The sequence below is a fragment of the Neltuma alba genome, unplaced genomic scaffold (assembly GCF_004799145.2).
Source record: "Neltuma alba isolate B1F8T4 unplaced genomic scaffold, ASM479914v2 tig00013178_pilon, whole genome shotgun sequence".
Lineage (NCBI taxonomy): Eukaryota > Viridiplantae > Streptophyta > Magnoliopsida > Fabales > Fabaceae > Neltuma > Neltuma alba.
The window spans coordinates 1-26,924 of record NW_021637488.1 but is presented as its reverse complement, the minus strand read 5'-3'; the positions used below and the strand labels follow the sequence as shown (position 1 = coordinate 26,924).

Genomic DNA, 26,924 nt, shown 5'->3' with positions numbered 1-26,924 from the left:
CTTAGTGTCGTACTAGTCTGTTGTCCCTGTTAAGATCTTGGTAGCCCTTCTGAACAAGTGTGGCTTCCAGTCGGCTAACATCACAGAGATGTCTGATACTGCACTGTTGGGCAGGGATGAAAATAAGTGAGGGGGCTTCTGGGCAGTGAAAAGCTATTGATCCGTATGTTTGTCAAAATTGGTAACCAGCCAGTTGCGTGTGGAGTTCTATTATTCTTGCACCTCTCATTTTGCAGCAACAATACATTTTTAAAGTTAACGATGACATTTTTGACCAAACAAAAAAAGTTGACAATAACATTATCATTCTTTAATTCTACCTTCGTTATTTAGACTTGTTTTTTAAGGAAAAAAGTGTAAATTAAATTAGTTATAAACTCGTGGGACTAATATTTAATTCGAACCAACTTACTGAAGTTTATAATTTATTATATAAATAGTTAATTCTAATTTATGTAATAATTAATTCAAAGAATAATTCTGAGATATACTTTATATTAATTTGATCAGTTTAATTTTTGGAAAAATTGGGGATAAATACCCTATTGAGAAATTAATTGGCAAATAGGACTTAGAAAGATCAGTTCCACATAAAAAAGATTAGTTGCACACCATAGAAGATCAATTGCATGCATACGGAAAATCACTTGCACACAACGGAAGTTTACTTGCACAAATTTCTTAGATCCCATTTGCCAATTAAATTCTCAATGGGGTATTTTCCCTCAATTTTCCCTTAATTTTTTTTCTAAGAGAACAAAATAATTTAGTTGGAAAAAATTAATATTATTGTTGGCCCTTATAATTTGGTCAAATTTTGATTTTAGTCCTTCCAATTTCAAGTTGTGGTTTTCTATTTCTATAATTTTATAAGGTCTTGATATGAATTTAATGGCATACCTTTTAGTTAACTTCGTTAAACATAACGGGTTGTTGTTTTAGTCCCTATATTTAATAGTGTTAACTTAAACCGAGATTTTATAAAATTATAAGGAAAAAATCACATTGAAATTTGATTAAATTATAAGTAACAATAATAGTATTAAAAAAACAAAATAATATACCGCGGCGATTGCTTATTATTGGGACACCATGAAATAATGAATGGATTGTTCCTGGTCAAAAAAAAAAAAAAGAGTGGATTGGCCGCACAACAGTTAAAGTGATGATGATAACGAGTCAAAACAACAGAGGGCCAAATCAATGAACTGTTGAAAAGGATATATAGAGAATCTGTCTCAACACTCCAAATTTTACAAGCTAAGAGATGAGAGAGAGTTTGCATTCATGAATTTAGAATGATTGATTTAGATTTTTTAAATTTTGTATGTAATTACATGTATATATGGAGAAATCACAATACAAGGGACACATCAAATCAAATGAAAGCGAATAACACTAGCTTTACTAATAAATTATTGATTAAGACAGTAAGCAGTCTTATCTTTATAAGAAGAATAATACAAATCTAAATTTCAAAAAACGTATTGAAAGAGATGAAAACATTTTGCCTTCTAAGCTTTGAAAAGAAAAAAATTTTAATTAAATAAAGAAAATGGCCCTAGCTTTGGCTGTATATGGACTGCGTGTTTTACAAGCTAGGAAAATGCCTTTGCTCTCTTTCTAAAGCTCTGTTTCTGGTCTTGGATTCCCACTCATTCAACGCCGTTTCCTTTCACAATCCGCATCTTCCCATCTCAAAGTTTTCTCAGACTATTTTTAAACCTATAAACCTATGAACCCGCCTTCCTTCAATAATTTAATAAAAAAGCATGGCACGAATGAGATAGCTAGATATATTCGGTCAATTTCTCGACTTGTCCTTTATTATGGCCTTACATAGCCCCACAAAAATCATAATGACTATAATTCTTTTCCATGGAAAAAAAAAATCGTTGCATAAACTTCCGTAAATTTTGTATTTAAATATTCTTGTTATATAAATAATTATCGATTGTCAACGTCAGTTAGTGAATAATTTATGGAAAGCTGAGCGACGGTGGCCTCATATATTTAAAAGAGATTTATTTTTTAGATATAGGTATTCTACTGCCAAAAGCAATTTTGTTAAATGTGCTTACTTTTCTTAATAAAAATTTAAATATTAGTTTATCGTGCTACAAGAGAGTAATAATTTTTTTCGCTTAATCCAGCCTCTGTTAATAAGAAAAAGAAATTAGAAATGAGATGCACGTCCATAGTTTCAGACTTCCGGCGCATCAACAAGAATACAAGATGTGCTTTTTTTTTTTGTACAAAAATTTTAGGAGAGGGTTTGGACTCAACTACCATCTAAAGGTAGAGAAACTAACTCATAATTTACTAACCAGCGCGCGCTGGCACAACTGGTAAGGGAGTTGTGTCCCTTAACCATCACCTCTGGGTTTCGATTCTTAGAGGGATGGGAATGGAGCAAGCGTACCTGGGAGGGTCGCCCCTATCGATAATACCCGAGGGATTAGTCATTAGATTCGCTCCAATAGATACCCTGGTAAAAAAAAAAAAAAACTCATGATTTACTATGGCCTATTTTTATGGGCATGAGAACATAACAAGTAAGTTTTTTTCTTTTTTTTTTCTGATTCAATAGATAGAAATCTTTCAATTTCACTAAACTGCAGATATGCCTCTCCTGACACCTTGAACAGCTCAGGATCGGACCCAGAGAGTGTCTGACCCCTTGCCAATTGAATCCCAGGACGAAGGATAGATGTGCCTCTTTTCGGCGGAAGGAATTTTATGACGAGTGTCAAACAAACCCAGGCCGAGAAAAAGGAAAGAAAAAACCCAGCCCTCTTCTTCTCTTCCAAAATAGAAGCCCAAGAGACCCCAAAATATTTGAACTCACATGCGGTCGGGAACTTGACGTGCTTAACTTACTGGAGCTTCGTTTAAATCCCCCGTGACCACGGAGCAGGTTAAGCATAATTAGGGCTGTTCATAAAAACCCATGACCTTATCTACCCGGTCTAGTCCAAAGCTACCGGACCGGTCCAGTTTTTCTTTTGAAAAAAAAAAAACACTAGAGGCCACACAGCAAGTGAACATTTCCACGTAGACAAGCCACATCCACATTGTGAACCAAGTTGACACAGCCTCTTTGTACTTCGGCTTCTTTCCTTTTAAAAGTAAAATTCATTTGTGGTGATCCATATGCCAAAAACTGATTCCTACCACCCATCGAAAGAGCTTGTTGGTGCTGGGTTTCTTGTCACAAGAGTCACATTCATGGGGGGTTCTTGTTTGCTTCTGCTACTCACAGCAATGGGTTTCCCATATTTTAGCTGCGGCAACTAAAATATCAGCTCAGTTATCCTCTATTGTCTGCTTTATTTATTTGTATTGAAAACATATTCGTCGTTTTTACACTTATTATAATTGTTCACAAATATTTAATAGGGACAGCCTCTTTATTACCGCGTCACAGTGAAAGAGAAGCTATCTTTTTAATCACATTCAGTCATCATACTAGGTCAAATTTTTTTCCCCTTCTTTTCTAAAATACCCAAACGGTCAGAATTTATTTACATTCCTTGAATATTGAGGTATGAAATTCTCGCTGATTGAGGAGAGAATTGCGAAAATCTAACGTGACATGTATTGATTATGTCCACAAATAAACATCCTGGGAGATTTAACCCCAAAGTCATGACGTGGGGCAATACAGTTCGAAACATTCTAGTCAAATTACCTTTTTTTTTTTTAAGTTCATAAATATTCTGGGAGAGTTTTGAGAAGGCTCTGTATATTATTCCCAGTGATGGTAACCACACGAATGAGGATTGAAATTCACGTAGTATTTCTTTAGAGCTTATTGCTGAACATCAACAAGCCCACCGAGTGGGGACACCGTAGGATTGTTTAGTTGCTTTCCCGTACTGATAAACCCTTTTTTAAAACCGTTCTTGGTACTTTTATTATAAACACAAATCCACTTCTTCTGCTCCTTTTCATTAACAGTTTTATTTTTATGCATATCGTACGGGCGGGGCATCAACAGCGAATAATCCGCACAAAACCCTCCAAATAAAATAAGATTCAACGCCACTCGAGAACTTTTTTCTATTCTCAAGTGTCCTCACACATGTATGCTAAATATTCCTCACTTTAGCTGGTTTTGTGTGGCCCCGGATCCGTGCATCTAACTTGTTCAGGTGTAGCCACCGATCGGACAAGTTACAAGCTCGCCCACATTTACAAAGCAATTCCATATGACAAACGATTCAAAGTCTTAATCAAACGAGTGTAAATCAAAGCTCTCTATCTTTAACACCAACTTTATTTTCTTCAGTAAACAACGTACAGACTCCTGCCTGAGTTCCATTACACGTCATTCCGTTGTTTGTTATTATCTTCCGCATTGTCGTAGTTCTGACACAGAGGAGTCTTGCACTGTGGTTGCACTTCTGAGCTGCACAAGCCATAGTTCTCCTTCGTCTCTTCTTCCTCTTTCGCTTTCCCCCATATCACCGCATAAAACCCAACCGACACTATTACTGCTCCAATAACGCTGTGATATATTTCAAACATGCCAACATACAGAATGTTATGCCAAAGGAAGCATACAGGAATCTTCTTTCTAAAATTTTCTGGTTTTTGGGAATAAAAAATAACTGATAACAGAGCAAGACAGTGGATTCCTTGCCTGCCTAGATACAGAGCATCGCCCAGGAAAATGACACTCATAGCAGCAGCAATGGCGATGGAGACGGGTTTGAAGATTGATACAAACACAGGGCCTTTCAGATGGAGACCCCACGTATGAATCAGAATGCCTAAGCATGTGACAAAGAATGCCTGCAGGGAAAAATAAAAATCAAACTGTTAGTGTCAGGTGTCATCACCTGTTCTTCATTTAATTCCGTGGCCTTTTCCGCCTCGCAACCAAATCCTTACTGAGTAAACAATGGAGACCAGTGATATGTCAGGTTTTATCTTCCAGGCACTCAAGCCTGGTTCTGCTATTAAACACACTGGTGCAGATACAATAGTCCCACACAGGTTGTATAAAAACACCACTATCAGCTTTGCTGGATATTCTTTTATGACTTGGGTCTGTCAAAAAAGTCATAGAAACTCAAATTACAGAGAAATTCCCCTAATATTGACTGAAAACCACATGCAGTAGAAGCTTCTAAAATTTGTAGGATTATCTTGGAAAATATTATGCTTACCTGAACAATATACCAGATTGGAAGTAGAAGATACTGGACAAGAAGTAGGAAGCCACCAAGAACCCATTTCGTTTGTGGCGATGAAGAATCCAGTGGAGAATTTGTGGGAGGGGGTGGCGATGAAGATGATGCTGGTATGAGAGCAGGGCCCCGGAAGAGAACGACTAGGAGGGCACCAGCTATTGATGCTGTTGAGCCTATGATTTTGGCTTGAGTGCTTGAACTTCTGAACTCTGCCTTTTCCATCCTTCATAAATACATGGACCCAGAAAAATTGAAACACTGGAATATACTTATTCGCAACGATGTAAATATTAATAAATAAATCTGGAATTAGAAGTATATATCGTATGGACTTAATGATGGAGAAGGAAGGATTCCGGATTTGAAATAGCAGAGACACACCTGAAGAAGACAGCGAGTATGAAGGTGAAAGCGGGAACCAAGTTGCTCATAGCAGCAGCAAGAGTAGGTGAACTGTACTGAATGCCTTGGGCTCCAAGGAGCTGAATGACAAGCCTATCCCTCAGAAACATCAAGAATCAAAAAACAAACAACTAATTGAAGATCAACAGATACAAACCGCGCTTGAATTCAAGCAGAAAAGAAACAATGCTGAAATTTTCATAAAATTGTGGGGACAAAGGATTGTGCGGATGTGTCTTACCCGATGACTGCAAGGAGGAAAATTCTGAAGAACAGAGACGACGTGAATGAAGGAAGGCCAGCTGATCTGTGGAGGATGAAGGGGAGAGAAAGAAGGAGAACGAGAGTGGAAACAGCAGTGGAATAGACGGTGTAAACGTAGTAACTCATGCCGTGGAGAGTGGCTGCTTTGAACAGAATGCTAGCGGTGACGTTGATGGATTCTATAGCTAGAAGTGCACATACTGGAACTACATCTTTGTAAAATTGCAACCTCGCCATTTCCGTCTCCCTTCCCCTGCTTCTGCTCAATCCTCCCCCTCTTTCTCTCTCTATCTATTTAATGAGCCCTCACCGTCACGTTACTCGGAATCGCCATCACCTGCTATTTTAATACTCCCCATCTCCAATGGGCCTATATACTCCGTCTCCTGAAAATGATTCAGATATAATTGATTATTTTTCTCAATGTTTTCCATGAACAAGCATCTTATTGTTAGTAATAAATTTTCCGACATCTTTTTGAATGAAAATAAAGGATTAACTGGAAAAGAATCTCTCAAAGAATCACTTTATGACCATGTTAGGTCATGATCAACATTGGATATAAGTGCAGTGCACGGTGTGCTATAATGTCTCGGTATGGTAGTTGTACGTATTGTTATTATAAGTTGAAAGAAGCAGAAAAATAAGTAATTCTAGGTTGAAAGAAACCAGAATTTTTTAAGGGAAGCCACACACCCACCCCATTTTTGCAACATTAGGATATTGACAATCTTTTCCATAAAAAGAGATGGGGGTGGAAGTGAATCAAAATTCTTACCAAGAGAAATCAAGTTACTGAGGGAATTATTCGAGTTGAAGTACAACAGCTTGTTTGTTAAGCGCTTTAAAAAAGTTGATGTTCTCAAATTTTAACACAAGTTATATAATTCCAGAAGACAAATAACGAGATCCGAATAATGGCATGCACGTGACGCGTGGGTGCTCCCCATAAAACATGAGGGAAAGAAGAGTCAAAAATGACATTTTAAAAAAATGCTGGGGGTCTTGGTCGTACATTATCCTATTACACCTCCAAGAGAGGCATACGTTTTTATTTTATTTTCCGTACCGATTTGTTTCGATCGTTTCGTTGTCTTCCAGCCTTGTATTTGTACCACTTCAGATCCAGTTATGCATAATTGTTAAGGTGTTGACTCGGTATTAAGAGTGGCTATTGGGCTTACTCAGCATATGGCCCAAGTCTTGAAGTCCAGCATATCGCAACTCACACACATCAAGTCAACAATGAAACGTGCTATTTTCTTCTTTTTTTTTTATTATTTGATCATAGGTTTTCTCTTTTGAAACTTAAAACGCAAAGTGTTTTCATCTCTCTCAACAAATGTATTTTTCAGGATTTGATTTTTATATTTGTTTCATGGAAATTTTTTGATGAGGCCCAATATGGGAAAAAATAAAAAGATATATGAAATTACTATACTGACCATGACCACCTTACAGCAAGTTTCCTGAATTAAGTTTACTCAATTCTGATTCCTAGCAGATCCAAAAACTGGTTCAAGTATATCATAAAAGTAGTGGTCGTCAGTCGCAATACATTTCAAGCAAAAAGTTGGGTTAGGTTTCTCGTCACAAGGGTCATAGTCATGGGGATATCCGTACACCTCTTAGATCGTCTGCTTCTACTAAACAAATCAAAGAACAAGCAATAAGCTGAGGTATAGTTTATTCATTTGTATTTAAAAAAGGATTCATTATTTTGCAGATTGGTGGACGGTGATAAGGGAAAACAATCATTTGTATTTTCTTTTCATTACATGACAATTAATTAATTCGACGTTTTCAATTGGATTTTCTTTTCTGACGACATTGCCCATGAAGCTTTTTATCTGAAAGACACACACACACATCACTAATCCACCATGAGAAGGCAGTGCTAAGGAAACCTTGTTATGGAGTTTTTGTGCCTTGTGATTGTGAACCTCATTTATGAGTTTTTTATGCATATAGGACGAGGTGACGTGACATCATTCGCAAATGCTCCACCCAACGACTCTCTCTCTCTCTCTCTCTCTTCTTTTGGTTTTCCTAAACGTTCTCACATTTGTCTGCTAAATCATTATAACTAGTTGTGTGTGGCCATGGATTCGTGCATCTAACTCCTTCTCATGTAACGGCAGATCTCAGAAGCTGGAAGCGTACTAATATTCATAAAACAATTCGATCTGAAAAAGGATTTGTAAATCTTAAATCAATTAAAAGCTCTTTGGCATCCGATGATTTCTTAAGGATTTCCTGCTTTCATAAGCAAGAAACCTGAGCACACACACCATTGCATGTCATTCCGTTATTTACTATTATCTTCCTCATTGACGTAGCTCTGCAACAAAGGAGTCCTGTTATTCGGCTGGATTGCTGGGCTACCCAATTCGCATTGCTCTTTCAACTCTTCTTCCTCTCTCGCTTTCCCCCATATCACAGCGTAAAATCCAACCGACAGTATAGCTGCTCCAATAACGCTGCAACATTTCAAACATGCCCAAAATACACACCATTATGCCAAATGTAGTGTATAGGTGTCTTGTTTATAACTTCTACCTGATTCTACTTTTCTGGTTTTGAAGAAGAAGAAAAAAATTTGATAAGAGAGAAAGAGAATGAATTCCATGCCTGCCCAGATGCAGAGCATCGCCCAGGAAAATGACACTCATAGCAGCAGCAATGGCGATGGAAAGAGGCTTGAAGATTGACACATACACAGGGCCTTTCAGATGGAGGCTCCATATTTCAATCAGACAGATTAAACATGTACATAAGAATCCCTGCAGGATGACAGTGATAATCAAACTGTCCGTTAGTGTTCGTTAGTTACTTGTTCACCCTCTCATCTCATGGCGCGTTCTCCCATGTATACAAGCAAATACTTCGTTTCTTACCGAGTAAATAATGGAGAGCAATGTTATGTCAGGCTTTATCTTCCAAGCACTCAAGTCTGGTTCTGCTACTAAACACACTGGTGCAGCTACAAGAGTCCCGCACAGGGTGTATAAAAACACCACTACCAGCTTTGCTGGATATTCTTTTATAACTTGGGTCTGTTTAAAAAAAAAAAAAAAAAACACAGATCTCAAGTTCTGGAAAATTCCCCTAGTTAATATTGACCCACCATCAAACTCGCTAGAAACTTGTAGTATTTGCACATTGGTAAAGAGCAAGTTTACCTGCACAATGTACCAGATTGGAGCTAGAAGACACTGAACAAGAAGGAGGAAGCCACCGAGAAGCCATTTCGTTTGTGTTGATGATGAATCCCGTGGATAATTTGTTGGAGGAGATGCTGACTTGAGTGCAGGACCCCTGAAGAGAACAACTACGAGTGCACCAGAAATTGATGCTACTGTACCTATGATTTTCGCCCGAGTGCTTGAACTCCTTAACTCTGCCTTTTCCATCCTTCACACAAGGACGCAGAAAAGTTATAACGCTGCAAAATTCTTACACGCAACAGTTATCGAAATAAAAAATCGAGGAATTAAGAGTATCCTATGCAAGTAATGGTGGAGAAGGAAGAGTTGCATATTTGAAAGAGCAGAGACACCTGAAGAAGACGGCAAGTATGAAGGTAAAAGCGGGAACCAGGTTGCTCATGGCGGCAGCCAGAGTAGGTGAACTGTATTCAATGGCTTTGGCTCCGCAAAGCCGAGTTCCAAGGCTGTCCCTCAGAAACAACAAAAGTCAAACAAATAATTGAGGCTCAACTTATATATATGAGTGAAGAGAGATGCAGACGCTGAAATTTTCATGCGATTGTGGGGACGATCATGTCTTACCTGATCAGTCCCAGGAGGAAAATTCTGAAAAGCAGAGACGACTTGAATGAAGGAAGCCCAGTTGACCTTCACGCACAGAGATATAAAGGATGAATAGAAAAGATTAAAAGAAAGAAAGAAAGAAATGCCGAGAGAGAGATGAAGAGTTTGATGAAGGAGGAAGAGAGAGTACCGACGGAGAACAAAGGGCAGAGGAAGAAGAAGAACAAGAGCGGAAATTGCAGAAGCATAGAGGGTGTAGACGTAGTAATTCACGCCATTGAGAGTGGCTGCTTTAAACAGAATGGCAGCACCAACATTTATGCACTCCGCAGCAATCAGTGCACATAGTGGAACAAGGTCCTTGTCCCAGTGCATCCTCGCCATTTCCGTCTCTTCCCCTGCTGCTGCGCAAACCATTTGGGAATCTCTGGGTCATGATTTATTTTATATTACCTTCTGCCATCGTAATAATAACCTTGTTAATCAAAGATGAATTAACGATAATAGTGGTAATGACAATAATCATAAAGAAGTCAAGCAAGGGCTTAGGACTATCTAAAAGTTAGTCACTATGTCATTATCCCTTGTGGCTTTCATTACGCCGCATTGTTTCACGCACATCATCATTATGATCGAAATCTGGTTAATTATAGAGTTTAAGTTGTAGAATGACGCTGAAAAATTGTTGGGGTTTTACGGTACTAGTACTCCTCTTGCCTTATTCATAGAGTAATTCTAATATATTTCACATAGATAAAGAAACATATTAAACTACATTAACTCTTTAAAATATAACAACATTTCAATTCAATTCTTATTTAATATATATATTTTTGAAAAATAACTACCTATACTAGAATAAAGATTAAAGAGATCCAGTATTGATTCATATCTTTTGTTGTGCTGCCCAAAAAGGAAAAAAATCTATAGTTGTGGTGATTCCCCTGATCCCCCATGATTCCATGAGAAGGCAGCGATGGGAAAGCCATGCACGTTATTGGGACCACCTGGGGAGATTAATATCATTTAGCTAATGGATTGTTAAAAACCCACAATAACCTCCCTGATTTTTAATGAGATGTGGATATTATTATACGTAAATTCAGGCGCATGATATTTCAACGCATCTTTCCCTTCGAGTCAGATGTCGTGCCGTATTGTTGTTATAATGATATGTAGGTATGTTTTGAGACTTTGTTGAAAAGCTACTTGGTACTATGATGATGGGCAAGTTTTACCCAAGAATCACTGTAATAAATTAACTTTCAATGGCTCTTACATAATTTTGACATTTCACAGGATCATGGAACAAAATAAAATTATGAAAAGACATGGCTGCCCTTATTATATATATTCATAAAAATAAAAAAAGGGGTCAACCGTTGGTCGATCGAGCTTCGGAGAATATTTTAAGAAGTCTTAAATCATGTAAAGGGCCCTTTAACGTCCAACGTAAACGTTTTCATCAGTATTACTATTATCTCCCTTGTATGTCATTCCGTCATTTGCTATTATCTTCGGCATCGTCGCAGTTCTGCCACAAAGGAGTCCTGCAATTCGTTTGTTCTTCTGAGCTGCACAAGCCGTGCTTCTCTTTTAGTTTTAACTCTGCTGCTTCTTTCGCTTTCCCCCATATCACCGCGTAAAACCCAACAGACAGTATCACTGCTCCAATAACGCTGCAACATTTCAAACATGCCCACATATAGAATATCGTGCCAAATGAAGCATACAGGAATCTTCCTTCTAAAATTTCCCGCTTTTTTGGAATGAAAAATAACTGATAACAGAGCAAGACAGTGAATTCCACGCCTGCCTAAATACAGAGCATCGCCCAGGAAAATGACGCTCATAGCAGCAGCAATGGCGACGGAGAGGGTCTTGAAGATTGTGACATACAAAGGGCCTTTCAGATGGGGACCCCACGCCTGAATCAGACAGCTTAAGCACGTCACAAAGAATCCCTGTGTCAGGTGTGATCACTTGTTCATCATTTAATTTCATGGCCCGTTCAGCCTTGCAAGCAAATCCTTACTGGGTTAAAAACGGAGGCCAAGGATATGTCAGGTTTTATCTTCCAGGCGCTCAAGTCTGGTTCTGCTATTAAACACGGTGGCGCAGCTACGATAGTCCCCCACAGGTTGTATAAAAACACCACCATCAGCTTTGCTGGATATTCTTTTGTAACTTGGGTCTGTCGGGAAACCACATGAACTCATATTACAGAGTAATTTCCCTGATATTGACTCAAGATCATATGCAGTGACTTGGAAAATTCGCAGAATTTTGCTGGATAAGATCATATGTTTACCTGAACAATATACCAGATTGGAACTGTAAGATACTGAACAAGAAGTAGGAAGCCACTAAGAACCCATTTCGTCTGCGGCGATGAAGAATCCAGTGAAGAATTTGCAGGAGTAGGTGGCCATGAAGAAGATGCTGGCATGAGCGTAGGACCCCTGAAGATAACAACTAGGAGGGCACCGGCTATCGATGCTGCTGAACCCATGATTTTGGCCTGAGTCTTTGAACTTCTTAACTCTGCCTTTTCCATCCTTCATACATGCATGGACCCAGAAAAATTGAAACACCGGAATATTCTTAATTAGTCGCAACAATGCAAATATTAATACTAAATAAATGAATAAAACTGGAATTGGAATTATGCATCCTATGGATGTAATGATGGAGAAGGATGAATTGCAGATTTGAAAAAGCAGCGACACCTGAAGAAGACGGCAAGTATGAAGGTAATCGCGGGAACCAGGTTGGCCAGAGCAGCAGCAAGAGCAGGTGAACTCTACTGAATGGCTTTGCCTCCAAGGAGCTGAGTTACAAGCCTGCCCCTCAGAAACATCAAGAATCAAAAAATAAATAACTAAATGAAGATCAACAGATATAAATCATGTTAGAATTCATGCGAAAAAGAAGCAACGCGGAAGATGTCATAAAATTGTGGGGACAGAAGGATTGCGTGAGTGCAGTGTCTCACCCGATCACTCGAAGGAGGAAAATTCTGAAGAACAGAGACGACGTGAATGAAGGAAGGCCAGTTGAGCTTTGGAGGATGAAGGGGAGAGGAAGAAGGAGAACAAGAGTGGAAACAGCGGTGGAATAGACGATGTAAACGTAGTAATTCATGCCGTGGATAGTGGCCGCTCTGAACAAAATGCTGGCACTAACGTTAATGCAATCTATAGCTAACAGGGCGCACAGCGGAACTACATCCTCGCAAAGATGCATCCTAGCCATTTCTGTCTCTCTTCCCTACTTCTGCTCTGCTCAATCCTCCCCCTCTCTCTGTCTATCTAATTTAATGAGCCATCATCCAAGAATCACGATCACGTTTTTATATTAATAAAAAATAGTAGCTCAGAGCCTCAGAGAATCATAACTAAAGAAAAATAGAAATTGAAAACGAGTAAAAATATTGTGAAGTAAACAATAAATTGGGAAATAAGTGATCTTAAGCTGACAGAAATCACGATCGTCCTCCACCCTTTTGTTTGTTGATGAGGTGGGGCACGATGTGGATGGAAGATAGCAGCCTCTTTAATTTGTTTTGCTCTTGTTTTTCTCTGTAATGTCTTTTAATTGAGTAATGAAAAAACCGCTGCATTTCAAAGGTTACACGGATAAATGATATTGTTAAGCGCCAGAAAAAAGCTGACGTTTTCAACACAGTAACATAGTAATGCAGAACACAAAGGAGTGCTGTCCAAATTATGTAGATATTAAGCAACATGAGGCAGTGTCGCTTTGGCAACATCCGACAAAATTGTATCAGACCAACATGATGCAGCTGGAGAAGGATCTCCGAATAATGGCATGCACGTGACGTGCAGTCAGTGTTCATCACTTTGATGATTAATTTAAACTCATTAGATGTGGATCATCTATATTTGATTTAGATGGTTCAAATTTAATTTCTTTTTATTTTTATTTATTTAAAATAATTATTTTAATAGGTAAAAAGTCCAAAATAGAGATAATACCTGTGACTGATGATCCTTGCCATAAAACTTGGGGTCTTATTATTCCTCCAAGAAACGGATGCGCTTTTTTTTCTATTTTCCCTGCGGATTTCTCATCATTATTTTGTTACTTTGGGCCCATATGTGTTCAGTCGGTATTCTCTTGGCCCATTGGGCTTTGTCAGTATAACGCCCAGTATTCAGTTAGTAAACAGCCCACTTGAATGGAAAGTTAGAATAAAGAGATCCCGAATTGATTCATATCTTAGTTGTGGTTTTTAGCATTACCTGAGCTGCGCTTTTGCAACATGCCTGATCGCGAGTTAGATTCCAATTTTCGCAAAGATCCCACGCAAAAGACGCTGGCAATTGACCCCTTAACAGGTGGCCACTTATTGTAAGACATGGATGGACAGGTCATCATACAATATTTTGAAATATGAAGCCCAAATGTTGGTATGTATAAACTACAAAAGCCAATCTGCTCTTTAAACAAGTCCAGCACAGAAAACGACCTTGGACGCATCTACTGGCGGCTTTGTTCGAGTGCCACATAAAACTCTCACTCATTATTCATGATGCATTAATACGGTCAAGCAAAACATGTTCTTCTCACAATGGTCAAACTCATGTGGCCGGAATATCATAAAGCCAACATCATTGTCATTAGAGTATATAAATTGCCCAGTGACCACAACCGAAAAAGGAAATGACATTACTGCCGGCCCATGCTCGTCGGATATTAGTTATAGATAGCATGATGGGATGTGGTTTATTATTTCTTAATGGCAATCGGTCCCAGTTAAAAAACCAAAATACTTGCATCATCAGCCAGCAGGACTTGTTCAATTGCCGGCATATGATTCAATATGTGGACTCTCTTAATTTCGCTAACCTTGCCATGTTAATAATCACTTTCTATTTAATATCTCCACATACTCGTTTGTCTGAGAGTCCAAACGGAACAATTCTCCATGTGGATAATCTTCGTGTCATTCCTTCTCTTCCTGAACTCTGGCAATTGTGTGGAGGACGAGGTCAGCAGCACACTGATAAACTTTCTTGCAAAACTCTCTAACAACAATGGACGCCAGAACTCTAATTTGGTCTGGAAGCCAGGCTCTGATCCCTGCTGGGACCTGTGGCAAGGCGTGGTATGTGATGATAAAAACGCCTCAGTACAGAAGCTACTTCTTAACAGGTCCAATTTAGCTGGAACTCTTGACGTTGCTATGCTTTGCAATTTGCGGCCCCTCGTCGCGTCTCTCACATCTCTTAACCTCGACGGCAACGACATAAGTGGAGGAATAGCAAATGAGGTTGGAAACTGCAAGCATCTCACTCACTTTAATCTAAGTGGTAACCAACTTTCTGGGGACCTTCCTAGCTCACTTGCCATGCTGAGTAATTTGAAAGAACTCGACATCTCCAGCAATAGGTTCTCCGGGAACTTGCCAAACATGTCCTTAATCTCTGGACTGAATTCCTTTTTGGCACAACATAATCAGTTCACGGGGGAGATACCCCCTTTAAACTTTTCCAAATTGGACTATTTCAATGTATCCTTCAACAATTTAAGTGGCCGTATTGCAGATTTGCAAAACCATTTCTCTGCGGATAGTTTCTTGGGAAATCCTGAGCTTTGTGGAAACCCTTTGCCAAAAAGCTGTTCATCTCTCCCTATATCCGATGCCAAACCATCTGATTCAGAAGAATCGAAGGGTCCTTCCAAAAGCCAGATTCTTATGTATTCAGGCTATGCTGTTCTGTGTTTGGTCTTCATCCTCTTTGTAGTTCTTGCGCTGTGTAAAAGAAACAAGACAGGAAATAAGGTTGAAGCAGAAAAGGAGGCAACTGATGACAGTACTACTGACAAGCCTAGCTATGTTTCAAATGGATACAAATTAAGCGTGAGCAGACCAGAGTTATCAGTCACTGCTGAGAGTGGGATGGTTTCACAATCACTTGTTGTTCTTTCAAGGCCAAATGTAAATGATATTACATTGGAGGAATTGATGATGTCCCCTGCGGAACTGATTGGCCGAGGAAAGTTTGGTAGTCTTTATAAAGTGATGCTGGACAATGGGATGATGGTCGTTGTTAAGAGGATTAATGACTTAACATCAAGCCGTGACTTCAAAGAAAGGATCCAAATGCTGAGCCAAGTGAAGCACCATTCTGTACTGTTACCTCTTGCTTTCTATTGTTGCAAACAAGAGAAACTTTTGGTTTATGAATATCAGGAGAATGGAAGTTTGTTCAAGCTTCTACATGGTAAATATCATATATACTAGTTTTTGACTCCCCCCTTTCATGAATCCTGTGCTTTACTCTTTTAAGTATATTAATCAACTGGCACTGCCTGTTCATGTTCTTCAGGTTCCTCAAAAGACTTTGATTGGACCAGTAGACTTGGGATTGCAGCTACAGTTGCAGAGGCGTTAGCTTTCATGCATCAAGAGCTTGAAGAATGTGGGATCGCCCATGGAAACCTGAAATCGTCCAACATTTTGCTAAACAAGAACATGGAGCCCTGCATAAGCGAGTATGGCGTTATGGTTATGGATGATCAAGAACTTAAAATTCAGCAGAGTTCATCTTTTGCCGGTTCTTATGCTGCTGGTGCATCAGAAGCCTTCAAGGGAGATGTTTATGGCTTTGGAGTGATTCTTCTTGAACTACTTACTGGGAAGTTGGTGAAGAGCAATGGGATGGACCTGACCGAGTGGGTTGAGCGTGTTGTAAGGGAAGAATGGACGGGTGAAGTGTTTGACAGGTCCCTGATATCAGAGTATGCCAGTGAAGAAAGGATGGTGAGCTTGCTTCAAGTAGCTATAAAATGTATTAATCATTCTCCAGAGGCTAGGCCAAGTATGAGCCAAGTTGTTCTCATGATCAGCGTCATAAAAGAGGAAGAAGAGAAATCCTTGATTTATGAAGCACAGGACTAGTGCTTAATTATGCTTGTCCAAGTTTATGGGTCAAGAAGAGGATCTTCCAAACAGGGCATGTGGGAAACTTGAATATCTATTATTTAGTGTGTTAGATTTAGGCGTTCACTGTACATTGGTTACCTGATTTACTCCTACTTGTATTTTCTGTTCACTTTACTTTAGCGGGTAAAATAAACATGTGTGCCCAGGACTCCAAGTTCATCTCAGTAGTAATTTCAGCACCACTGAAATGCAGCTTTATTACTAATGAACTCATAATTCAGCACTTTTGAGATCAATTCTTTTTACATGAATATTCTTTTACGATGAAGTTAAAGTCACAAAAGCAGACAGCAAGTATCAACAGCTGTAACTGATAAAGAAAAGATGCATTATGCTATTATTAATTTAGGTTCTGGATTCTGGACTAGATAAGCCATTGATGTGAATCTTCAAGCGCAAGCATAACGTTCTCATTTATTACATTACCTTTGATTATAAAAGAAGGATAATAGGAAACAAACTGTGACTACACACTAACTATGAAAACCACAAAAAGAAAGCTCATATCCATATCAAGGAGGTTGCTTTTATATTTGATGACTTGTGAGTACACAAACTCACTTTATGTATAATGATTATCATAAAACCCCTCCATGTCCATAAGAAAGCAACAAGGGTATTAATGAATGAATAAAGCAGCCTCCTTGTAATGAATGGAAAGAAGGAATTACACTTGTAGCAGGCGCTAAACCTTTCTCTTCTTTTCATACTTGAACCTATATAGACAAGGACCTACAATATAATTTGGTGGTGGTTAGTTGGTAGCTTAAGGGAATAGATCTTATCTTAAATGATTCAGAGCATGGAAACTTAAGGCTTTTGTGGGCCATGTGCTTTGATTATTTCCTCTTAGCACACACTTAGCAAGTATTCCCATCCTATTTAATTATCTTCCCTTGTAGCATTTAACAATTAGCTTAGTGATATAGCTTTGGAAATTTTCACCTAACTTGCTTTAGATCTAAGATTAAGAAGAAAAGGTACATCATTCAAAGCCATGACAAGATAACCCATTCTTACAAGTAACGGGAACAAAATGTCATGGAGATTGTTATATTATCTTCACAAGTTTACAAAATTTTCCGGCATATCAGTTGCACCAGCTTCACCATTTGCCCTTTCCCTTTTTGTTTGTGAAAAGGCGCAAGCTCTTGTGGAGGAAGTAACTAGAAAGTAACAAGGATGAGATTTTTTTTCCCCCCCTGGGTGGCGTAACAAGGATGAGATTTTTTTTTTTTTCCCCCGGGTGGCGTAACAAGGATGAGATTTTTTTTTCCCCCTGGGTGGCCAATCATTTAGTTCCATCATTTATAAATAATACTCAATTTGTATGATCGTTTCCTTTTAATATACTTATGACTATATACTCTTAATTATTTTTTCAATTAATAAAGTATTTTCTTAAAATAACTTTTTATTCTATTTTCTTATTTTGTTACGCATACTAAGCTAATTTCAAAGAATATGACAGCTTGATCAGTAGCTATTTTAGAATTATTTTAATGGTGATTCCATAATTTGGTATAGAAAATACTCCCTTCAAATTTAAAAAAGAGTGTGTTTTATTTTATAAGTTTCAATTTTACTTTGTCTTAACATTTAATGTTTTTTTCTCATTTTGTTTTTAATTATTTATTCTTTTTCCTTTGCTATTTTTTCTCATATCATATTTTCCAACACATTCCTTTTTATCATTTTTCTTATTTATTATAAAATATATTTCTAACCTACTTATTATTTTAAACTAATTTTAATTAATAGTGTGGATATTAAAGAGTGCATTTATTACTATTTAAGTCATTGTTAGTACAGAAAAATACCACACACATATCAAGAGGTACGACTCGTCAGTCCTATTCCTTTGGTCCATGCTCTTGCTTCTTCCTTACTATAATAGACGCAGGCGCTGATATCCTTTTTTTTTTTTTAATTTAAATTTCTAGCATCAATTTTCATTTTTTTTCCTCATTAATTATTGACTAGCTCGCCATATTAAATTATTAATTATGCTCATTCTCTCTTGGGCAAAAATGTATACTTGTGCGTATTTATATAAAAACATTTCTTTTGTTTAGATTCGCCCAAAGTATAAATTTTGGCATAGTGTACAGGAAACCTCCAAGTAACTATGAGACGCTTGATTTAATTCATAAAGAGATTATATTAGTTTAATTAGGTAGATTAGAGATTTCAATTTCTTTTTGAACGAAGGTTAGAGATTTTGACTCACTATAGAAGCCTTCAAAAAAAATAATCATAATTTAAGAAATAAATACAGAATAAGTACATAAAAAGAAGTTTTACAGACAAGATAAGCATATGAAATTTGAGTCTTATTCGGGTGAGATGTAAATAAGTCTTTATTCGGCTTGACCGAAATATCCTCTAATTAATTCAAACAGAGGGTTTAAATTATTTTCATTAAATGCTGTGCAATAAGTATATGGTGTTCTTTTGGCCAAAAAAGAAAGCACTCGTGTATGGTATTCTTTGTTCTTTGAAAAATAAAAATGAGACAAACAACTTTCAAGAAAGAATTTAATTTAATTAATGGACAAAATCGTAAAACTGGGCGGTAGACCTTTGACCTTGTTACTCAATCGCATTGGCGGGCGGGAAGCGGAGGGTGAATGAGAGTAAGGCTGAGAAAAAGCGCCAATGAAATGAAATCGTAACACGGACGAAAGTGAAGATCACGCTCTGGTTTCGCGAGTGGGATAGTGAATTGACAGCGTTATATTTTGTCATCGCTAACCTCGCAGTTTGTAGCCCAGTGTCGCATTGGCTCCTTGGTTTCCTTGGCTCTTTACCAGAAACATGACAGGGACCTGAGTACATCCTTGGGGACAGGGACACTCTCCAGAGAACCCCTTTCGCGTTTTCACTTCCCTCTTCCCTCCTTTCGCCTGTTTAAGCATCCCATCATGCTTCCGGCTTAGGGTTTTCATTCGTGGGGTGGAAACTGCTAGCCTGCAGAAAGGTTAGCATTCCCGGCTCAAAATTTCAGGGAGTAAGGCAAGCGCACGCTTGGTGGACTGCCCAAATATGAGCTAGGTTGATTGTGATTCTGATAAGCCTTTCTCTCTCTTTTAACTGCCCCGTCCGTCACTGATTGCCTTTTCATTTGAAATGATGATTTCTGGGGGGAAAATACAATAGCTTACTCGTTGCTTCGTTTTCACAATCATCTTCCATTCCCTTTCTGGTGTATATAATTTCTTTGAAATCTGAGCGTTGAAGCTGTGTGTGAGTTTTGGCGTGGTAGACGGGGAATGTTCTCTTTTGGCTCTGGCAGTTTCACAATGTAAGTAGGATTGTGTTCGATGACGAGCGATTAACATGTTTTATAGGTCTGCCTTGTGATCTGAAGGATGCCGAGAAACATTTATGATTGGTTTTTCAACCACACCCATTTAAAGATGGCTTGGATTCCGCATCAAATCCAGAAAAAGGATGGTTATTCGAACTACCCGCCACCGGTTTTGCCTTCATATCCATCCCCATTCCCAGGTTCTCTCCGCAACGAATCAATGTCGTCGTCTTCACCTCCGTCTGGTGGCAGTAGTAGAAATAGTCCGGCTGTTCTTTTCATTATTGTGATTCTAGCCCTGCTGTTTTTCGTATCTGGTCTGCTTCATCTGCTTGTCAGATTTCTCGCGAAGCACCCATCAGCCGGTCCATCTGCTCAGTCTAATGGACACCAAGACATTTCTAACTCCGATACCTTGCAGAGGCAACTCCAGCAACTTTTCCATCTCCATGACTCAGGGCTGGATCAAGCTTACATCGACGCGCTTCCTGTTTTCCAGTATAGAGAAATTGTGGGTCTGAAAGAACCATTTGACTGTGCTGTTTGTCTCTCTGAATTCTCTGAAAATGATAAGCTCAGGCTGCTTCCTACCTGCAGCCATGCATTTCACATTGATTGCATAGACACCTGGCTCCTATCCAACTCGACATGTCCTCTCTGTAGAGGAACCCTCTTCAGCCCAGGATTCTCTGTCGAAAACCCGATGTTTTATTTTGATGATCCGAGGGAAGAAGATGGGTGCCCTTGCAATGGAGCAAGTGGGGTAACTGCCAGACAGAAAACTGTGGAAGTTGAAGAAATTGTAGAGAAAGCTGTTCTCCCTGTAAGACTTGGTAAATTCAGAAGGCTTGATATGGATGCAGGGGATAATGCAGGAGGGGAGACTAGTAGCAGTAATTTGGATGCAAGAAGATGTTTCTCAATGGGGTCTTACCAGTATGTGCTTGGCCACTCAGACCTGCGAATTACCCTGAACGATGACAGAAAGCTCTCGCATGGAACAGAAGAGACTGATAAGCTTTCAATGGAGGGTGATAAAGAAGCTAAAAAGATTACGAGCGTGGGTAAGGGGGAGAGCTATTCTGTTTCAAAAATCTGGCTGTGGTCCAACAAGGGAAAATTCTCAAGCTCTTCGAGTGATCAAATGGGCATGCCATCTCCTCTCAACACAGATTTACCATGGATGAGAACAACGGAAGGCACCTAAAAGGTGCCCTCATTCATTTTCCCCTCATCAAATGAATTGGATATTATCCGCATAGGAAACCTTGTAATAGAATTCCCGAATGTGATGATTATGGTATAATATTTGATGTAATGGAATTCTATATTAAATAGATATTAAAAAAAGGAGTACCTTATCTTGCTTCAAAGCTGATCTTCGGACTCTTGATTAAGAATGTGAATTTATCTTCTATGTTGCTAACCTAAGTGGCTGACTTTTCCTATAATAGCAAACGTTATACTGATAGTGAATTTGTATTCCATTTCCACCTTGATCTGCTATTCACGGTTGTTGATTGAATCTGATTGTGGAGCCTATCTGGAAAACAGAGTTGCCCTCACTGACAGTGTCAAGGTTGTGTATGGCAGGAGTCAAATGCCTTTGTCAGAGGGCCTTAATTTTTGGGGTGGTAGCTCACTTTGTTGAACAATAATCCTTTGTGGGGGACTGAGAATACAACCCTTCATGCTTGGTCATGTCCTAGGCTGGACGCCTAGGAAGTAGCCAGGGCTGGGATCCATGAAAACTGTGGCACATATTGTATCTTGCGGGGAGATTTTAATTTCCCTGAAAATCTAAGCTCTAGGGGCAGCACCGTGGGGTCGTTTTTAAAGCTCCCACGTGCATGCCCACAGTGAAACCTAAGCATTGAGACACATTAGAATCGTCAATGATAGGTCTCAAAAGTGGTAGTTCAAGGAGAAAAGGATACGGTGGTGACATTGAAGAGTTCTAGATTTATGCAAGTGTCTTCAGGGTCCTATGGATATGACTAACTGACAAATCAATTAACGATCATTGTTTGTTGTTGAGGAAGGTGTTAATCACCAGAAGCATAACCGATGCCACACGCCAGAATTCATCCTCTTGAACTTTGATGGAAACGGCAAAAAAGGATAAAGGGGGAGGTAAAATGGAAATGAGAGGCCTAATAACACGCACTTGTCTCAAGAATGTTGGTTTTGTCCGTCTATAACCTTAGGGTTTCAGCATTGGGCTAGAAATTTTCTTTTAGAGAAAGAATTTTGACACATCTATGAGGCAGTAATTTATTAAGATGGGTTAAGTATGCTGTTTAAGAATAAAATATTAAATGATGGCAAAAGGAGGAAAAGAAAAAAGAAAAAAGGATGGCACTGAAAGTGGGGCTTCAACAGGAGCCACAGAAGGGGGAAGAATCCGTTGAGATCAGATTGTGTGTATATGTATAAAAGGATAAATAAGGGATGCTGTTTTTTTCCCTTTTTGGTGAGGGCAGGGTGGTATGTGTGCATGTGAGGATATTGGAGGGTAAAGAAGTTTGGGATTTGGGAATATTGTGGAATGGCATGCTGGCAACGGCACTGGGAGAAGGAGAAGGAGCATGTGAAACCACATTGTCTTGAAGCTACACTTCATTTCATCTGTATCTCTATCTCTATCTGTACTGCAACTGATCTCATTTGTCGTGTCGTTTTGGTGTGATTCTTTCTTGGTCAATTATTATAATTATCTTATTTTATTAAAAAGGGATGGGGAGCAGGCATCATCATCAGTGGCGCACTTTAAGTGGCCTCACATATCAGTTAGTAGAGTCCAATGTTGGGAGCACCAGAGTTGGTGGGGGGTGCCCATTCTAATCTGTATATGTCTTCAAACAAAACAAAATCCTCCAATATTTTATTAATGTTAAACTGAATATATTACAGTATTTATATCACTAATTGAAAAAATGTTTCCATATTCAAAAGTTGAAAGCCATGTACTGTAACTCACGCTCCCTCGGCGCGTGTCTCACCCCTTCTCGATCTCCTGTCAGAGGTCAATGGACGAGCAGTCCGGTCCACTCCCGTCCACGCTTCTCTAATATCAACGCATTCTCATCTTAGCCCAGATAAAGGAATTAAGAAAGAAGGGGTAAGGATCTTGTTGAACTAGTATTTTTTAAAAAAAATATTTTTTGAAAAATTTGAGTATTCAGTACTGAATTTGAGAACTTAAGAGTGTAATAAAATCCTAATTTAACATTATTAACTTCCTTATAAAATCTCAGGGCCCATTCTTTCATGAAATGAAAATCTCCTCTCTATCAAATATCAATGCATAAGTTGATACTAATCATTGATAACTCAATTTTATTTCATCTTTTATTTGTATGATTAATTTTTCCACACACTGTATTTTCTTTGAAAAAAAATGAAATTACCTAGTGCTACTTAAAAACAGAAAAAACAAAGGAATAAAAGGTTGTGGGTTTGATGATAAAAATGATCGGAATCGGATAAAGGAAAAGTTTGGTGGACCGGTTGACCAAAAGTGCAAAAAGCATCGGCGGGTCGTGCTTTCATTAGTGCTCGGCTTCCACATTGAATGATACAATCATAAAATTAACAAACAGTTAACTAAAACCATACCACTAAAATTAAACTAATTTTCGTAAATGAAAAAAAAAACCCTATTAACTATTCCTCCAGTTCGAAATATAATACCCACATTATACTATAATTTATACTACAAAATAAATTTAATGAATCTTACATTTAAAACCAAAAAGAATATTAAATAGTTATCACGGATCCAATTAATGTGTGCACTGCATAAGATCTGAAAAATGAACTGAACCATATTATTCATGATTCATCGCTGCAAAAAAAAAATTTAAAACATATATTTGATCAAATAAATTTGCTTTAAGTTTCAATTTAGTTTGTTAAATTTGAAAAGTGTATTACTATATTTTAATTCCCTTGATCTTAACATCATGACTTTCATTAATGAAAAATGCTAACTCAACAACCTTCAATGGTGATTCTACAATTAAATATTGACAAAACATGCTATAAATTTTATTTTTTTAATATAATTATTTTTATGTTTTAAAATTTAAGCATTTAAAAAAATTAGATACGTAATAAAATATTAAAAATTAAGCATTTATAAAAATAATTACATTAAAAAAATTAATTTAGAGTGTGCTTTTCATTATTTACTTATATAATCATCATTTCAACTTGTTGAGTCGACCTTTTTTTTATATTAAATGAGACTAATAATGTTAAAGTCAGGAGATTAAAAATGTGCTTTTTTTGGTTGAAAAAAAAAATTGAAATCATCACAAGTTGTTATCCTTTGAGTGCGTGTTTGATGCGGTTCCTTCCCATTTCATTTGGCTTTGGGCACATCACGCCTCGCCGGATTCCTCTTTTTCTCATCAATTTTCGCACTCTGCTTGTTATCATCAACACACACATACATCATTATAATTTATAGCATAATAAATTAGTGATAAAATAATGTATATTTATAATACTTAATATAAGTGTTAGTTGACTAATTTGAATAGATTAAGAAAACTAATTAAATTAGTTATTTGAATAAATAGATACCCTATTTTCTAAAATAGCTTTACTAATCAAATATATTAATTAGATCTATTATTATTACAAGCACTATTTTTAAAAAAATAAATGAGAGATAAATTAGATTAAGATTTTATAATTAAAACTAAAATAAAAACCAAACAAATTTTTATATTAAACGTCGAAATTAGCATATTACATAAGTTAGAAACAGACACCACCGACGCCTTGTTAATTAATAATTGGGCTATTTATGTTTGTCAGTTAGTATCTACGGATTAGTTGATGACGATCCCAGAATAATTTTCTTGTGTAGTGTCGTCTTGTGACTTCGCGGTGCTGATCCCATAGCCACCTAAACGTTTGCCAAAAAAGACAAAATATTGATCTTTAATACAGAATGTTAATTATTGAGTTAATTTTAATTTTAAATATAAAATTATTTTTTATATTTATTAATTTTTTTAAAATTATTTTTATAAATACTCTCTCAACTATAATCAAATAAGTAAGAAATGAAAGATATTAAGAAAAATGAGTATAGTATTTTAAGAAAAACATGTCATATTTCTTGTAATTAATTAACATATCTAAAATATTTAATCTAATCAAATTAGATAAATAGGTTTTATATTAAAAACAAAGAAGTACTAATTAATTTCTTAATCAAGCATGCTCGTTAATTAATTTTAGTTCGTCTGAATTTAACTGAGTGCCATTCTTTTTTTTGTGGGTCCAAAAGTGAGTGCCATTCAAGGTTTCTATTATCATGTCGTTTTGAACTTCATTGGGCTGTAATTGGAGTAATAATGCTAGCATTGGACGTCTATATCAGCACTCGATTATTCCAGCGGCACCGCCCATTTATTATATTGTTATCTCTTAAAATTTAATTCCCCAACAACAATAGAGCTTATAAAATTACTTACTCACAGAAGACTATTCCTTTTTCAACTGAATATTTTCCATCCAAATGAAATCTTTCAGTAAGATTTTCTTTAAAAAAAGAAAATTCTTCATTGAAATATTTTTTGAACAGGTAATTATATCAGATTTCCATGCAATTATTGTCTTGGTATTTCGGAATATCCTTAAAAATTAAAGAATTTAGTTATACAATAAAACATGGGGAATTTTTTTTTAAAAAAAAAAAAAACTACCACATGGATGGGTGACGTTGATTCGCTCCCCCCACCAAACCGGCCGCCCTGCCAAAAATCTCCGTCGTTGTTTGTTGTGGAGCACGCAAGATGATAAACATAAGCCGAGGCGGCGGCGCAACTTCGCTCTAGTAATCTCGCCGATATAATTAATTATCTGGCAACAGGGGACCCATCCACGGAAGACGCCGTAATGGAAGCAAAACGGGTGGAGAAATGCAGGTACAAGTACTGATGATGATGTGTCGGGGGACGCCGTCGTCGAAATTGAGGGCGTAGCTGAGGGGATCGTACCGGAAGGCGGCGGCATGCTTGTGGGTCTTGGTGTTGAAACGGCTGGGGAAGGCGATGCATGAACATAGTCGGATCTTGTGGAAGCAACGGATCCAGCAGAGAAGCGATAAGTGGGGAGGAGTTATCCAGCTACAGCAAGGTGATCTGTTGGGGGAAGTCATCATGGATATGTTCTCTTTACACATGAATTCCCTTTCATCGCCATTGTTAGCCGCAACATATGGAGAGCGAAGTATTAGGTTACAAATGCAATGTATGTTCGTCAAAGGGGAATCCATCGATGGCCTCCTTTAATTCTCACTAATATTAAGAGACCATTTAGTTAGAATGGTTTATAAATAATTTTTTAACAATGATTTACATGATATGAAGTAAATATTAAAAAAAAAAAATTTTTATCTTCATTTATAAAATATGTTTATAAAATTTATAAATGTAATTCCACACCACATCTAACCCACTTGGTTACTAACTTACTCTCCGGTCCTTAATATAAGACCCATTTAACTAATTTGATTAGATTAAGGAAGTTAGGTAAGTTAGTTAATTATGAGAAAGTGACACATTTTTCCTAAAACACACCATAATCAGCTTTCTTAATACCCCATCTCCCTCTTCTACTTGATTATGGTTGAGGGAGTATCCATAGGAGTAATTTAGAGAAATTGATATATATAAATGGGTCTTATATTTAGGATCAAAACTAACTCGAGAATTTGATCCTATATTAAGAACCGAAAAAAGAGTACTATATACCAGGAAGGCTGGTTGATAGGTCTTTGTGGCAGCATAATGATTAGCACCACATAATAGGCCACACTTGTTGGGCCATGCGGCTCTGTGGCAGCATCAGTAATGATGAACTATTCGAGTTCCTTAAAGTTGGAGGCCCAAGAGTCAAGTCCATTACGCTATATATGTAGGCATGTTTATTAATTAATTTAATCTAATTAAGGAATTTACAAGCAATATTAACAAACCACTTTT

The 26,924-nt window shown here is 37.6% G+C and overlaps 5 protein-coding genes across 5 annotated transcripts; 2 read left to right on the top strand and 3 right to left on the bottom strand.

The window, feature by feature from the left end:
• Positions 1-4,029: 4,029 nt before the first annotated feature.
• On the bottom strand, positions 4,030-6,169 carry LOC114735132 (WAT1-related protein At4g15540). The gene is made up of 6 exons (XM_028922797.1): positions 5,842-6,169; positions 5,580-5,693; positions 5,175-5,421; positions 4,897-5,055; positions 4,646-4,797; positions 4,030-4,510 (listed from the first exon to the last, which is right to left on the bottom strand). The coding sequence occupies exons 1-6, from the start codon at positions 6,099-6,101 to the stop codon at positions 4,324-4,326; spliced, it is 1,119 nt and encodes a 372-aa protein (XP_028778630.1). The 5' UTR covers positions 6,102-6,169; the 3' UTR covers positions 4,030-4,323.
• Positions 6,170-8,006: 1,837 nt separating this feature from the next.
• Positions 8,007-10,021, bottom strand: LOC114735138 (WAT1-related protein At4g15540-like). Its single transcript, XM_028922805.1, has 7 exons — positions 9,828-10,021; positions 9,656-9,721; positions 9,424-9,537; positions 9,047-9,278; positions 8,762-8,920; positions 8,496-8,647; positions 8,007-8,344 (listed from the first exon to the last, which is right to left on the bottom strand). Exons 1-7 carry the CDS (start codon positions 10,019-10,021, stop codon positions 8,173-8,175), a joined length of 1,089 nt encoding a protein of 362 aa, XP_028778638.1. The 3' UTR covers positions 8,007-8,172.
• Positions 10,022-11,138: 1,117 nt separating this feature from the next.
• LOC114735137 (WAT1-related protein At5g40230-like) lies at positions 11,139-12,892 on the bottom strand. Its single transcript, XM_028922804.1, has 5 exons — positions 12,633-12,892; positions 11,949-12,195; positions 11,673-11,831; positions 11,462-11,565; positions 11,139-11,316 (listed from the first exon to the last, which is right to left on the bottom strand). Exons 1-5 carry the CDS (start codon positions 12,890-12,892, stop codon positions 11,139-11,141), a joined length of 948 nt encoding a protein of 315 aa, XP_028778637.1.
• Positions 12,893-14,588: 1,696 nt separating this feature from the next.
• Positions 14,589-16,565, top strand: LOC114735136 (probable inactive receptor kinase At2g26730). The gene is made up of 2 exons (XM_028922803.1): positions 14,589-15,888; positions 15,994-16,565. The coding sequence occupies exons 1-2, from the start codon at positions 14,589-14,591 to the stop codon at positions 16,563-16,565; spliced, it is 1,872 nt and encodes a 623-aa protein (XP_028778636.1).
• Positions 16,566-19,412: 2,847 nt separating this feature from the next.
• Positions 19,413-21,293, top strand: LOC114735134 (RING-H2 finger protein ATL46-like). Its single transcript, XM_028922800.1, has 2 exons — positions 19,413-19,664; positions 19,961-21,293. Exon 2 carries the CDS (start codon positions 19,982-19,984, stop codon positions 21,125-21,127), a length of 1,146 nt encoding a protein of 381 aa, XP_028778633.1. The 5' UTR covers positions 19,413-19,664; positions 19,961-19,981; the 3' UTR covers positions 21,128-21,293.
• Positions 21,294-26,924: the final 5,631 nt, after the last annotated feature.

Excerpts from the sequence above, each read along its gene's own strand:
- LOC114735132 (XM_028922797.1), bottom strand. The coding sequence starts at position 6,101 with ATGGCGAGGTTGCAATTTTACAAAGATGTAGTTCCAGTATGTGCACTT. Across the intron at positions 5,694-5,841 it reads TTCCTCCTTGCAGTCATCGG|GCTTGTCATTCAGCTCCTTG; the intron begins GTAAGACACATC and ends TCTGAGGGATAG. Across the intron at positions 5,422-5,579 it reads ATACTCGCTGTCTTCTTCAG|GATGGAAAAGGCAGAGTTCA; the intron begins GTGTGTCTCTGC and ends GTATTTATGAAG.
- LOC114735138 (XM_028922805.1), bottom strand. The coding sequence starts at position 10,021 with ATGGCGAGGATGCACTGGGACAAGGACCTTGTTCCACTATGTGCACTG. Across the intron at positions 8,921-9,046 it reads CAATCTGGTACATTGTGCAG|ACCCAAGTTATAAAAGAATA; the intron begins GTAAACTTGCTC and ends TTTTTTAAACAG. Across the intron at positions 8,648-8,761 it reads TGCTCTCCATTATTTACTCG|GGATTCTTATGTACATGTTT; the intron begins GTAAGAAACGAA and ends GTCATCCTGCAG.
- LOC114735137 (XM_028922804.1), bottom strand. The coding sequence starts at position 12,892 with ATGGCTAGGATGCATCTTTGCGAGGATGTAGTTCCGCTGTGCGCCCTG. Across the intron at positions 12,196-12,632 it reads TTCCTCCTTCGAGTGATCGG|GATGGAAAAGGCAGAGTTAA; the intron begins GTGAGACACTGC and ends GCATGTATGAAG. Across the intron at positions 11,317-11,461 it reads ATTTTCCTGGGCGATGCTCT|CGTTATTGGAGCAGTGATAC; the intron begins GTATTTAGGCAG and ends GAAATGTTGCAG.
- LOC114735136 (XM_028922803.1), top strand. The coding sequence starts at position 14,589 with ATGTGGATAATCTTCGTGTCATTCCTTCTCTTCCTGAACTCTGGCAAT. Across the intron at positions 15,889-15,993 it reads TTTGTTCAAGCTTCTACATG|GTTCCTCAAAAGACTTTGAT; the intron begins GTAAATATCATA and ends CATGTTCTTCAG.
- LOC114735134 (XM_028922800.1), top strand. The coding sequence starts at position 19,982 with ATGCCGAGAAACATTTATGATTGGTTTTTCAACCACACCCATTTAAAG.